This window comes from Geotrypetes seraphini, chromosome 11 (assembly GCF_902459505.1).
Source record: "Geotrypetes seraphini chromosome 11, aGeoSer1.1, whole genome shotgun sequence".
NCBI lineage: Eukaryota > Metazoa > Chordata > Amphibia > Gymnophiona > Dermophiidae > Geotrypetes > Geotrypetes seraphini.
The window spans coordinates 140,031,937-140,045,578 of record NC_047094.1 but is presented as its reverse complement, the minus strand read 5'-3'; the positions used below and the strand labels follow the sequence as shown (position 1 = coordinate 140,045,578).

At 42.3% G+C, this 13,642-nt stretch overlaps 1 protein-coding gene across 1 annotated transcript in view; it reads right to left on the bottom strand.

Moving 5' to 3' along the window:
• The window catches only part of PHF20 (PHD finger protein 20), a 177,819-nt gene that overhangs the window by 149,468 nt on the left and 14,709 nt on the right, over nt 1–13,642 (bottom strand). The window contains exon 4 of the mRNA XM_033962633.1: nt 5,450–5,534. Within this exon, the coding sequence (XP_033818524.1) occupies nt 5,450–5,534 (85 nt within the window). The remainder of the gene's footprint in view (nt 1–5,449; nt 5,535–13,642) is intronic.

Sequence of the window (13,642 nt, the reverse complement as noted above, 5' to 3'; positions counted from 1 at the left end):
TTTAACCAGCAGGTTGAGCCCAATGATTACAGTAAGTCGATCAGATACTGTATATGAGTCAATAGCTGTTTTGGGACTAAAAATGGCCAAAACTGATATGACCTGTGTATAAACAAATGAAAGAAGGAAACCTCTGGTACTCTAAACTAAACTATTACTTTTAAAATTTTATATGATATCTTCATCCCTCTTGTCCCTTTACAAGGACAATTGTAGTTTATAAATCTTCTGCTAAGCCTCCCCGTTCTTAACTACCAAAGAAATGTCAAAAGATCTACTCTCTACCATTCTATTGTTCTCCCATTGTAACCCTGTTTATAAATCTTTTGTAAGCCGCCTTGAACCGCAAGGTAATGGCAGAATAGAAATCCCTAATGTAATGTAATGTAATTATGAAATGCTTATAGATGATTCTCCTATGCAAGAGACACCCAGCAATTCAAATTCTCCCTTCCTTCAGTGAAAGGAATCAAAGGAGTCAAGAATTTCAGTCAATCCTTGGTTTTCAAATTTTCTCAACTATGGAATGAACTTCCTCTTATTTTAAGGGGTCCTGGTCCTTTTCAACTTGTAAATCTATAAAAACCATTTTATTTGCCAAACACTTTGGAAACTAGTCATATTAATATTTTCTGATTGGTACTTTTTAAAGTATTTTTTTAGTTATTGTTAACCGAGTTAAGCTCCTTTCTGGCTGAAGACCTGGTATATAAAGCTAAGTTTTAGTTTAGATTAGCCTCAGTGTTTGAATAACCAAATAAACAATGGCAATCAACATTTATAATAATAATAATAACTTTATTCTTTTATACCGCCATAACCAAAAGTTCTAGGCGGTTTATACTAAAAAGAGCTGGACAATCAGCGAAATACAATACAGTAAAAAATACAAATATTTGTAAAATAGAATTTCAATAATAAAACTCACTAAGTAATAAACTTATCGAACAAAGTAGTCTTAATTAATTTCTGAAAACTGCAATAGGCTAACATAGCTTGCCGAAATCCATTTACCTAATCAAGATTGTTGCTAGGGTCCTATCTAAGGAGGTCTTATATCTACACCCATTAATTTTTGGATAAGCAAATAAGTAGAAGTTTCTAGTTTCCCTTGATGATCTATGCAACACAAAATGAGGAAAAAGGTAAGCTGGAGACAATCCCGATATCAGCTTAAAGCAGATACAGGAAAATTTGAATAATTCTCTTGTCTCCGAAGTAAACGATAATATGGACTAATATGGTCGTTCTTTTTTAAACCAAAAATCAATCGAACAGCTATATTCTGAATTATCCTTGATTTCCTTAGAATTTTTTTGGGTGCTCCTAAATAGATGATGTTACAATAGTCTAAAATAGCTATAACTAATGCCTGCACCAATAATAGTCTGAACGATAAAGGATCATTTGTCATGTCATCCACATAAAAGTTTTTGTTATCGCTGTCTGGGTTGATATTTTGGTAATCTGATCCATCCTTCCTATTGCCTCTCCCACACTTTAGCTCTTTGCCATAGAAAAAGGCAGAAGCTTTTTAGTCACCACTGAGCCCTTCTCTATTAACATGCCTTTTATTTTTTTCTTCTTTTATACAGGAATGAGACAAAAGGCGAAGAGTGGTAAGCGAAATGTGTGTGTGGGGGAGAGCATCACTGGACATTCCCTAGAAGCAGAACAGGTCCATCCTGAACATCCCCCAACTCAATTGGGCTGAGAACCTTGGTTCAGGAGCCAGCAGCTAACAGACCCTTCAACAATCATCTTCTTTCTCCAGCGGGTGGAACACTGAACACCTGATTTTGGGTACAGTGCAAACATATTTCCTCTATCTCCACCTGCTGGCAGACAGATAGCAATAAGGAAAACACCCTTGAGGTGTCTAGGATCGTACCTATCTACCTTCATCAAATTAAATCACATGTGTCATTTGCCAGCGAGTTCTCTCAGGAGTAGCCCCTCACATTCTGGAATAGAGAATGATACGGTGACTGTTACCTACAGGTAACCCGCAGATACGGGGTGAAAAAAGATTGGAAGCCAAAGGTACAGGGACAAGGTCATTTACCACCCCATGGAGCAGTAAATGGCGCTGTCCCCACAGTAAAGTATCTGCCGCGTGTTGCCTCCCTTCCCACCTCTCCCAATCAGCAGCTTTCCTTGCGTCATTTGGTCCAGCAGCCCCCTCCCTCATGATCACCGCAATCTGAGCATCTCTTCCCCTCATCAGGGCATCTCCCTCCCTTCCCCTCATGAGCGCTTTTCAGAATTGAGGTTCTCTCTCTCCGAGCGACCCGGACACCATAGTCTTCTCACAGGTCGCACGCGGCTACCCTCAAGCTTCTCCTCTTGACGCGAGCTGCCCAGGTAGAAACAGGAAGCTGCATCAGAGAAGAAGCTTGGGGGCAGTTGCGTACAAGCTATGAGAAGGCTATGACATCTAGGCCACTCAGAGAGAAAACCTTGATTCTGAAAAGCGCCCGCGAAGGTAACAGGGAGGGAGATAGCCTGACGAGGGGAAGAGGAGAGAGGAATTAGGGAGGAGAGAGGAAGGAGCAGAAGATACATTGACGTGGGGAGGAGAGAGGGGAAGCAGACGCTGGATGGAAGTGGGGAGGAGAGAGGGGAGCAGACGCTGGATGGAAGTGGAGAGGAGAGAGGGGAGCAGACGCTGGATGGAAGTGGAGAGGAGAGAGGGGAGCAGACGCTGGATGGAAGTGGAGAGGAGAGAGGGGAGCAGACGCTGGATGGAAGTGGAGAGGAGAGAGGGGAGCAGACGCTGGATGGAAGTGGAGAGGAGAGCAGACGCTGGATGGAAGTGGAGAGGAGAGAGGGGAGCAGACGCTGGATGGAAGTGGAGAGGGGAGCAGACGCTGGATGGAAGGGGAGAGGGGAGCAGACGCTGGATGGAAGTGGAGAGGAGAGAGGGGAGCAGACGCTGGATGGAAGTGGAGAGGGAGGGCGAAGCAGACGCTGGATGGCAGTGGAGAAAGAGGGAGGAGCAGACGCTGCATGGCAGTGGGGAGGAGAGAGGGGAGCATATACTGGATGGAAGGAGGGGATAAAGAAAAAAAGGGCACAAGCTGGATTGGGGGAAGAGGACAGAGTTAGTGAGATACTGGAAGGGGTGAGGGAAAGAGATGGCAAGCTGTAGGTAGACACAATGAAAGGGAAATTGAGGACTGGAAAGTAAATAGACAAGAGATAGAAAACAAATTGAGAAGGCAGAGCAGAAAAGAAAAGGAAGGGAAGGGAAGGGAGAGGAGAGAGTGATATCAGAGCACTGGAGGAGGGTTAGGAGACAGATACCAGATCTGAAGGGAGGAAATGAGGAGAGAGATGCTAAAAATCACCTGGGGGAGGGAGTATGGAAGGGAAGAAGATAGTGATGCCACACCATTGGGGAAGAAGGGAAAAAGATGGATGCCAGACCAGTTGGGGGGGGGGGAAGAGATGAAGGAAGAGGCAGACAGTTTCTGGTAGAGGTATAGAAATAGAGCAGATGCCATAAGAAAGAGGCAGAGAGAAGGCAGAAAGTGGATGAAAGGAAGAGAATGACAAGGACATAAGTTTATTAGTATGTTTATTTTCTTATTTTTCTCCTCTATCTCTATTTTCTTTCTTTATTACTCTTCTAATTGTCATTATTCCTGGTACTTTAGTTAGATTGTGAGCCTTCGGGACAGTAAGGGAATTTCTAAGTACCTATCTTACTTATAATTTTAATGCACCAATATATTCATTTTAACCCGTTCTGGGCTCTTTTGGGAGGACGGGCTAAAAAATCGAATAAATAAATAAGGAAAGCAGAAACCAGACAACAAAGGAAGAAAAAAATTATATTTCTATTTCTTTTTGATTTAGGATAAAGTAGTATTGTAGCTGTGTTGATAAACGTTTATAAACAAAGCCCTGCCAGCTGAAGAACTCCTCCTCTAGTTCGGCAGCCAGAGCTCTGATTTATAAAATGACAATTGTACAGAATATTGTTTCTTTTTATACTTTAATAAAATAAGTTCAGTGTAAAACTATTTGAGGCTTGTGCGGATGGGATCAGATGGTTTGCGGTGACGGGACGGAGATGGGGACTGAGCTTGCGGGGACGGACAGAGAATGGGACAAATTTTTTCCCCATGTCATTCTCTACTCTTGAACTCAGTCACTGAGAGCCTACACCTAACTCAACTCCTACTCCAGCTTAGGAGAAGAGATGGGCTTTCACATCAAACCACTGCATCAAGACTATTTTACTCAATAACACTCAATAAAGCTATCTATTTTTATTTACCCCGATGCCTTTGTCTTAACCATCTTGTCTATCTGTATATCCCAAATACACATGGTCCATCTAGATAAGTGGTTCCCAAACCTGTCCTGGAGGACCAGGCCAGTCGGGTTTTCAGGCTAGCCCTAATGAATATGCATGGAACATGGCGACACCAGAAAGTATTTCTTCACAGAGAGAGTGGTTGATCATTGGAACAAGCTTCCAGTGCAGGTGATCGAGGCAGACAGCGTGCCAGACTTTAAGAATAAATGGGATACCCATGTGGGATCCCTACGAGGGTCAAGATAAGGAAATTGGGTCATTAGGGCATAGACAGGGGGTGGGTAAGCAGAGTGGGCAGACTTGATGGGCTCTAGCCCTTTTCTGCCGTCATCTTCTATGTTTCTATGGAGCAGGTTTGCATGCCTGGCACCTCCATTATATGCAGATCTCTCTCATGCATATTCATTAGGGCTATCCTGAAAACCCGACTGGCCTGGGGGTCCTCCAGGACAGGTTTGGGAACCACTGATCTAGATACTCACAATGTCAGCACAATACAGTGCAATATCACATTTCTGTTATTTGAATGTTTTACTATGTTCAAATGGGGCTGGTTCAACCATTAAGCAAGACTAGGTGGACACTTAGGGTGACATCGTAAGAGGGTGGGCAAAGAGTAGTACAGATCCAACCCAAACAACAGTTCCTGACTGCACCACAGCCAAAAAAGCAATACATTCATTTACCTGCAGGAAGAATAGACAAGAGTATTGTTGTAGAAAGGGTTTTGATGGGATGATCAAGAACACCGAGTTTAATGATCAAAATCTTAGGGGGAGAGCAGGCGTAATGCTGAAGGTCTGCCTACCTCACCCAATAGCCTTGCACCAGCTCTGCATCCTATTGGTTATTTCAAAGCTTACCTCACAGTTTTAACTGTGGGTTATGCCGACATTTAATAATTTCATTACAGTTAGGCAACTCACAAGTTACATGTTACTTACATAAATCTTTTCATATTGACAATCAATAAATTGTTATAATTAACAGAAAAATGGCAGTAGTAAATCTGAAACTTAGATCCTACACCTGCAATCAAATCGTTAGAAAATATTACATACCTAGGTGCATTAGCCTAGGAGTTACACAAGCCATACCAACGGCTTCTAACAAGAGCCTTACCATCTTTATTCGCAGAGATAATCTTGGCTGGATAAAATCGACAATCCGACCAGCAAGCCAACACTTGCTCATTGACATGAAATTCCTATAAAAGTAAAATATTTGATCTGTTGAATAACTGCACATAGTGGAGTGGAGTCACTCACCTCTTTGTCAACACATTCCAAAACAAGAGTGACATTCATTAAGATCAAATGGAGTCATTTTCTTCTGTAGGATTCCCTATAACTAAAAATGGTGTGGTGAATATTCAATTTACTAGTAAGACTGATCGTGAACAAATTTCATTTTTGGATATTAAAGTGTATAAATATGGCCACGTCTTCTCCACTAGTCTCCACACAAAGGAGTCGGATCGTAATACGTTACTTCAGTATCAGAGTTTTCATCCCCCGAATACTCCGTAACAGTATACCCATGGGGCAGTTTCTCCAGTTGAGGAGAGTCTGCTCTGATGATGGGGACTTTGACATACAAGCCAGTAATATGTATCATAAATTTACGAGCAGAGGCTATCCAGGTAGGATTGTGAAATGAGCCTGGAAGAGAGCTAAGAACTGCCAAAGGCAATGGCTTTTACATCCTGTAACCAACTCTAATCAGAATGATTTAGCTTGTGTTCTGCCTTATACCAGACACAGTAATGCAATTAAAAAAATAATTCAGAAACATTGGTCCATAGTTCAATTCCATCCAGTGTTAGCCAATCACCCGAAATTCGCATTTTCTAGATCACCAAATTTGGGGTGAGAAACTTAAAATCAAAAAATTTTATAATATTTCTTTAACTTGGAGCCTCATCAGCCATGCGGGAATTATAGGCTATGCAAATATGTGTCATTGTGTTCAGCATTATCTCTTCCCTTCACCAATAATAAACAATTTTATTTGTCTAAAGGTACTGATTGTAATTCGCAAGGAGTAGTTTATTGCATAATATGTCCTTGTAATCAATACTATATAGGACACACTATAAGAAAAATAAAAGTTAAAATTACTGAACATCTGAGTAATATTAGAAATGGCAGAACGTCAGCTCCTTTAGCCAGCCATTGGCAGCAATCAAGTCTTTGGAAATACAGTGCTTTTTCATGCAAAAAATTTTGAAGGTGACATTTCAAAGTTTTTCCTGCTCAAGGAACATAAGTTTATTTTCAATTGGCAGACGCTATCTCCATATGGTCTTAATATGGAGATAGATTGGTTTCAATTACAAAGTTAAGATTGGTCTCTCTCTCCTTTGGGATAGTTTCTTCTTCCTGATGACGACATTATGGAGGAGGAGTTGGGTAGGCAGTTTAAATTAAGGAGCAGTAACAGCCGTTTCTGCTTTAGTCTTGACCTTTATCTGTTCGAGTTGATCATGGCCTTTGCAGGGTATGTGAATGAGTTTAGATATTTAATATAAAGAGTATTAACATAGAGGATTTGAGAAATTTAAGCTTTTTCAGTGATAACTTTATAGTTGGTATATAAGTTTTTACAATTTCACAAAGGTTGTTTTTGTTTTTATTTATAGTGGCCCCTCCTGAGGAAGGGTTACTGAAACTCGAGTCGGGGGGATCATTTGGCTTATGATCTATTTCTGCTCTTTTTATTACACCAGCACTTTAGTGATCTTTTGGCTGTCTTTACTTCCATCAACCACTCTATCAGACAGATAAGTGAATATTTTATATTTCTTCATTTTATATTATGCTTTTAATGGAGAATGATATGACTAGTTTGGAACAATAAAGCCCAATGATGGTCCCATAAGTTTGTAGTTATCACGAACGTTTTATGGTTTGGGTCTGAGCACTTTATATTTAATCAATATTTATTGAATATAATTAGAGCTGTGAGTAGTGAATTCGAAGTATATTGACCCTCACAGATTATTACTTTAATTTCCCTAGTAAAGTATTATTATTGTGGTGAAACCATGGCCATTTCAAACCCACAGCCACTTCTATCCAGGTTGCTCATTCCCTCAGACATGCAGACAGACATATAGGCCCTGATTCTATAAAGGGCGCCTAAGTAATGTCTAAAGTTAGATGTGCTTTAGGCGCCCAATCTAAATAGTTAATCAGCCAATTAAGGGTCTTAACAAGCGATAATTGGTACTTAGGCGTCCAAAGGACGTAGACGCAGCCACAATTTCATGGACGCCTATGTTTAAAACTCGTGCCTAACTCAATAGGTGAGGGGGTGGTTTGGGCAATGACTCAATTTGGACGTCCTTTGAATCATTTGCATAACATTGAGCGACCTAGGGCATCCATATCATGCCTATATTGTAGGCGAATGAAAACCAGGTCTACTTTTGAGCTTAGTTTGGGCTTCAAATAGATCCAAGTTCTATGGACTGAACTTAGGCACTCTTTGGACGTTCTTCCGGAACTTAGGCACAGTTTGGATGTCCTTAATGCAATCTGCTAAATTGCTCTCTTGGTTTTTATTTTTGCTTTATTAAGCTCAAAATACATTTAAAAAGGCACCACATAAACGGGGCACATCAAAACAGATATATTGCATGCAAAACCTCTATTTGTGGACAAACAGTAATGCTATTTGCTAATTAGAGGAAAGATCCATTAACTGAAGCACAGCACATGAAAAACATGCTCCAATCAGCTCATTCTTGAAAGCAAAGAAAGCATATGACAAAAATATATACTGTATTTTTCGCTCCATAAGTGGGTGGAAATCTCAGTGCGTCTTATGAAGCAAAGGTACAAATTTTGTTACCCTGCCGCACCATCTTTATTTTAAAACACCCCCGCCAACTGCTGCCGCACCACCTTTAAAAAAAACAAACAAATAAAACACCCCGCCCACCTGCTGCAGCCACCGCACCAATTTTTTTTTTTTAAACATCACCTCCCTCTTGGTCGTTGTCCCTTTTTAACCAGGTGGTCCAGCATGTATCCTTCGCTTTTTTCCCTGGCCTATGGTGCAAAAATCAGCAGCACGGACATCAGGTGTGAGCTTTATGCTCTCCTGATCAGCCCCTTGCTGCTTTCCGAATAGCTGCCATAGGTTCTCGTGGGACTTGCAAGAACTTATGGCAGCCATACGGAAAGCAGCGAGGGGCCGAGCAGGAGAGCGTAAAGCTTGCTCCTGACATCCGTGCTGCTGATCTCTGCACCGCAGGCGGGAAATAAGGAGGAGCCCCCGAGCACTGTCTGCAAAGTACCAGTAGGTGCCGCGGCAGGGAGGGAGGGAAGCCAGCTGGAGCTGCTGGGCCCACGAGCAAGAGGCGGATTAAAAAAAGTATGGGGGGGGGGCTGGGAGGCCTGGGGCTGCCTACCATTAGACGTGCACACCACTAGATGTGCCCTGTACCCTGTCTTGGCCTACCACAGGAAGGGGTACAGGGCACACTATTTGGTTCAGAAATTTTTTTTCTTGGTTTTTCCTTGTCTAGAGGTGGGTGTGTCTTATGGTCAGGTGCATCTTATGGAGCGAAAAATACAGTAGATTGCATACATAACTTCATTTGCAAAAGCTTAAAATCAGATACAGACCTTAGCATGGCTTCTACTTCATTGCAAATGGAGATTTGCAGTTGCACAATGGTGACCTCATTGTGAGATCATCAAGGTGCACCTACAAGGTAGAATGCCACAATTAAAATATGTGCTGGGGAGCTGGTTGGGATTTGAATTTATGACCTCTGGAAGAGGAGCAAAGGACTTTTACTTATTGAGCTATCTGATCTAATTACAATTTGTATTTTTTGAGAAGTATTTGTAATTCGCTGTTTGTCCAGCCTTTCTTATTTTAAACCGCCTTGAACTAACGGTTTGGCGGTATATAAGATTAAATTATTATTATTATTTCCAGGCAGGTGTCTCTGACTGCCCTGTGATATGATAGCTTAGCAGATCTCTAAGCTATGATATCACAGGGCAGTCAGACACACCTGCCTAGAAGCTGCTAGATCTCAATAAGTAAAAGCCCTGTGCTCTTCTTCCAGAGCTAGCATATATTTTAATTGTGGCATTCTACCTTGTAGGTGTACCTTGATGATCTCACAATGAGGTCACCATTGTGCAACTGCAAATCTCCATTTGCAATGAAGTAGAAGCCATGCTAAGGTCTGTAACTGGGTTTTTCTGTTTTTAAGCTTTTGCAAATGAAGTTATGTATGCAAACTATTTTTTTTTTCATGTGCTTTCTTTGCTTTCAAGAATGAGCTGATTGGAGCACTGCTTAGTCAGAAAAAAAGGGTAGCTTTTTAGCAAGAAACCTAAAGCTATGTTTTTCATGTGCTGTGCTTCAGTTAATGGATCTTTTCCTCTAATTAGCAAGTAACATTGCTGTTTGTCCACAAAAATAGAAGGTTTTGCATGTAATATACTGCATCTGTTTTGATGTGCCTCGTTTATGTGGTGCCTTATTAAATGTATTTTGAGTTTAATAAAGCAAAAATAAAAACCGAGAGAGCTATTTATCAGATTGCATTAAGGACATCCAAACTGTCCCTAAGTTCCAGAAGAACGTCCAAATAGTGCCGAAGTTCTGCCCATAGAACTCAGGTGTATCTAAAGCCTAAACTGTGCTCAAAAGTAGACTTCCTTACAATGCCTATAAGACACAGTTTTACAATTGCTAGGCAGTTTGCTAGCTCACTGGTTAAACCTAAACCCCGCCATCCTAATGTTGCTGGTTAAACAGATCTAACTCCTAGTATTACAATTATAATGAAAAACAGCAAAAAATCACCATTCTAATAACATAATAATAAAATATTATAACATTAAGAACATTGTTTTGATGTCTAATTCTCACCTAAAACCTGATTCTCTAAAAGACGCATAAACAATGCTGAACTCTGCTGAGTGCAATTCTACAAAGGATGCCTAACTATAGACGCATTTTGCAGAATCAGGGCCCTAATGCAGTGTTTTTCAACCTTTTTTGGGCAAAGGCACACTTGTTTCATGAAAAAAATCACGAGGCACACCACCATTAGAAAATGTTAAAAAATTTAACTCTGTGCCTTTTATTGACTATATATAAAGTAATTCACTTGAGTGCCACCGCCGCCATCGGGAACAGGCCGGCACCAAGTTCTCCCTGCTTCTCTTCCCCGCGGGGCCAACCAACTCTCGCCACCCATCGTCAATTCTAACGTCGGAGAGGACGTTCTAGGCCAGCCAGGCAGCGATTGGCTGGCCCAGAACGTCCTCTCCGACATCAGAATTGACGCGAGTGGCGAGAGTTGGCCGGCCCCACAGGGAAAAGCAGGGAGAACTTGGCGCCGGCCTGTTCCCGATGGCAGCGGTGGCACTCAAGTGGCTAAAGAGCCGCAGTTTGCCAGCCTAGGGACAACACTGGAGGGTGGACAGCTGTGCACCCCCTTGGGACGTAAACCCGGGGTGGGGCAGACCGCCCCCCCCACCCTGGTATGCCACTATCTGTACCTCACTCCCTCCCTATGACCAAAAATTCTCCTTTCTTCTATTCCCCGTGTACACAACCATCTCTTTCCCTCCCTTCCTCTCTCCAAAGTCCATGCCTTCTGTGTCCAAACACTCATTCCCTCCCCCACCTCAGCATCTCTTTCCCTCCCTTCCTCTCTCCCAAGTCCATTTCTTCTGTGTCCAAAAACGCATTCCCTCCCCACCTCAGCATCTCTTTCCCTCCCTTCCTCTCTCCCAAGTCCATGCCTTCTGTGTCCAAAAACCCATTCCCTCCCCCACCTCAGCATCTCTTTCCCTCCCTTCCTCTCTCCCAAGTCCATGCCCTTCTGTGTCCAAAAACCCATTCCCTCCCCCACCTCAGCATCTCTTTCCCTCCCTTCCTCTCTCCCAAGTTCATGCCTTGTGTCCAAAATGCACTCCCTCCCCCCCTTTTGTGTTCCGTGTTTGCCTCCCAGCCCATCTTTGCAACTTTCTCAGCAAAACAAAGCTCAAGCCGCGAGGCTTGTCTTCTGCTTCCTGCCTGCCCTGCCGCGCACAAATAGCCGAACGGAAGTATTCTCCGACGTCAGCGTTGACGTCGGAGGGCAGGCTTTGCTTAAGCCCTCCCTCCGACGTCAGCGCTGACATCGGGGAACGCTTGCGATTGGCTATATGTTAGCTGCAGGGCAGGCAGGAACAGAAGACGAGCCTCGCGGCTCGAGATGTATTGAACTCCGCGGGTCCCCCGTCCAGCTCTCTCCTGTCCACGTGGGGCGGACCGCCCCTCTCCCTAGACTGTGGCCTAGGACCCTGGGGGAGCCCGGGCCCCCTGTCAGCTCCGGGCCCCTGAATGCAGGACTGGTGGTACTGCCCTGATGGCGGCCCTGACCGTACGGCACGCCAGGCAACATCTCGCGGCACACTAGTGTGCCGCGGAACAGCGGTTGAAAAACACTGCCCTAATGTACTGAGAAAGTTCGTAAGTGTTAGCATAATTTATACTCAAAATATAATTAGGTCCCAATATAGGTAAGATGGCAGCTGGATAACCACTATGTTTCAGGAGTTCACTATACCAGGGCTTTTATTTCTATGGGAAGAAAAGGAAGATCTTCCAAAACTATAGTTGCAGTGATTAAATCCCCCTCCCCCAATTTCCCTACTAATGCATATATGTCAAAATGTAATATTAGACAAAGAGAACCTGGTAAACTCAACAGATTTTAATTAACACATCATTTAACAATCAGTCAAGTATTTGTGACTTACCCAAGCCAATGTTACACACAGGATTCTGGGTGCTACAGACCTCAGTCTGATGTGATCAATGGAACCCAACACGTGTGCCCCTTTCCTCGCAATAGCATGTCACATTTTAACATTTACTGATGCCACTATAGGTACAGCATTACATTTTATTTTTGCTGTTATTCCTAGCTCTGTACCACTCTCCCCCCAAAAAAATAAATTCTCCAGGGCTCTCAATGCCATCTGTCCTGCAATCCCAAGGCTGCTGATAGCATGAACCTAGGCTTCATTTGCTCTTTTCACCACCACAGCTTCCAATGCTTCCTTGAACAGATACAGGTAGTTAGCAAAGAATTTTAGAAATAATTCTGCTTTCCCCAGGAGGTCAAAAATGTTCATATTGACAGCCTCACTCCTCCCTGCATAGCCTTTTGGCCATACATCTCATTTGAGTTAAGTGCAGGGGAAAAAACCTGGCTTCCTTGATGGCCAAGAGCACTGCCTAAATAGGATACCACCCCCACATTCATTCTAAATCCCTGCTTCTCCATAGTATTTTGTAAAGGAAACTGACATTACCACTCTAAAGTTTGCTCACTAATTTACATCAATGTTTAATCATAGTATTACTGAACTTGTGTTCACTTAAAATAATTTAGAAATTAAAGTACTTTTTGTATCTGGTAGGCAAATGTTAGAAAGGACTGATCGAGCACACAAGTGGGCGATGTCATCTGACCATGCAGGGGCAGAATTTTTCTGCCATTGCTCAGAACCTCAGATGTACTTGAAATACCACTTTTCTGTATCTTTTCTCTGTCCCTATTGAGCTTACAATTTAAGTGTCTTTATACCTAGAGCAATGGGAGTATTAAATGACTTTCCCAGTCATAAGGAAGCTGCAGTGAGAATCAAACCCAGTTCCCCAGACTCTCAGTCCATTGCACTAACTATTAGGTTTCTCCTCCATCAAAAAAGCCCACTGGTTGCCTGTTCTACATAGGATTACATATAAAATTACCCTCTTGACCTTTAAAACTATGCAAACTAACGCCCTGGCATTCATAGATAGACTACTGATCCCCTATGACCCTCCCAGAACCTTAAGATCAACCTCGCAGCATTCCCTTAATGTCCCATCCTTAAAGATAATTGGTACTCGTCGTACCCTTATTTTTTCACTCACCGCCCCTTCAATTTGGAACTCTCTCCCTATATACCTTAGAGCCGAACGAAACTTGCAGAAATTCAAAAGCAGCCTAAAGTGCTTGCTCTTTAAAGATGCCTATAACTGATATTTACACACATATCTATTCCAGCAATTTTTAACTTTTCCCTTTTCCTATTGTATTTTCCTTTTGTGTATTCTTTCTATAAAATTGTAGTTCTTCCCTCCTTTCCCATTATTCTCAAGTCATAAGTATGTTTGTTTAGTTCATGTATGCCTAATAATTTAAAATTGTTTGTCCCCTAGCTATTTTTAAATACTTTGTACAACGCTTTGTATTTCTGGATGAACGTTTAATCAAAACTTAAATAAACTATGAAACTA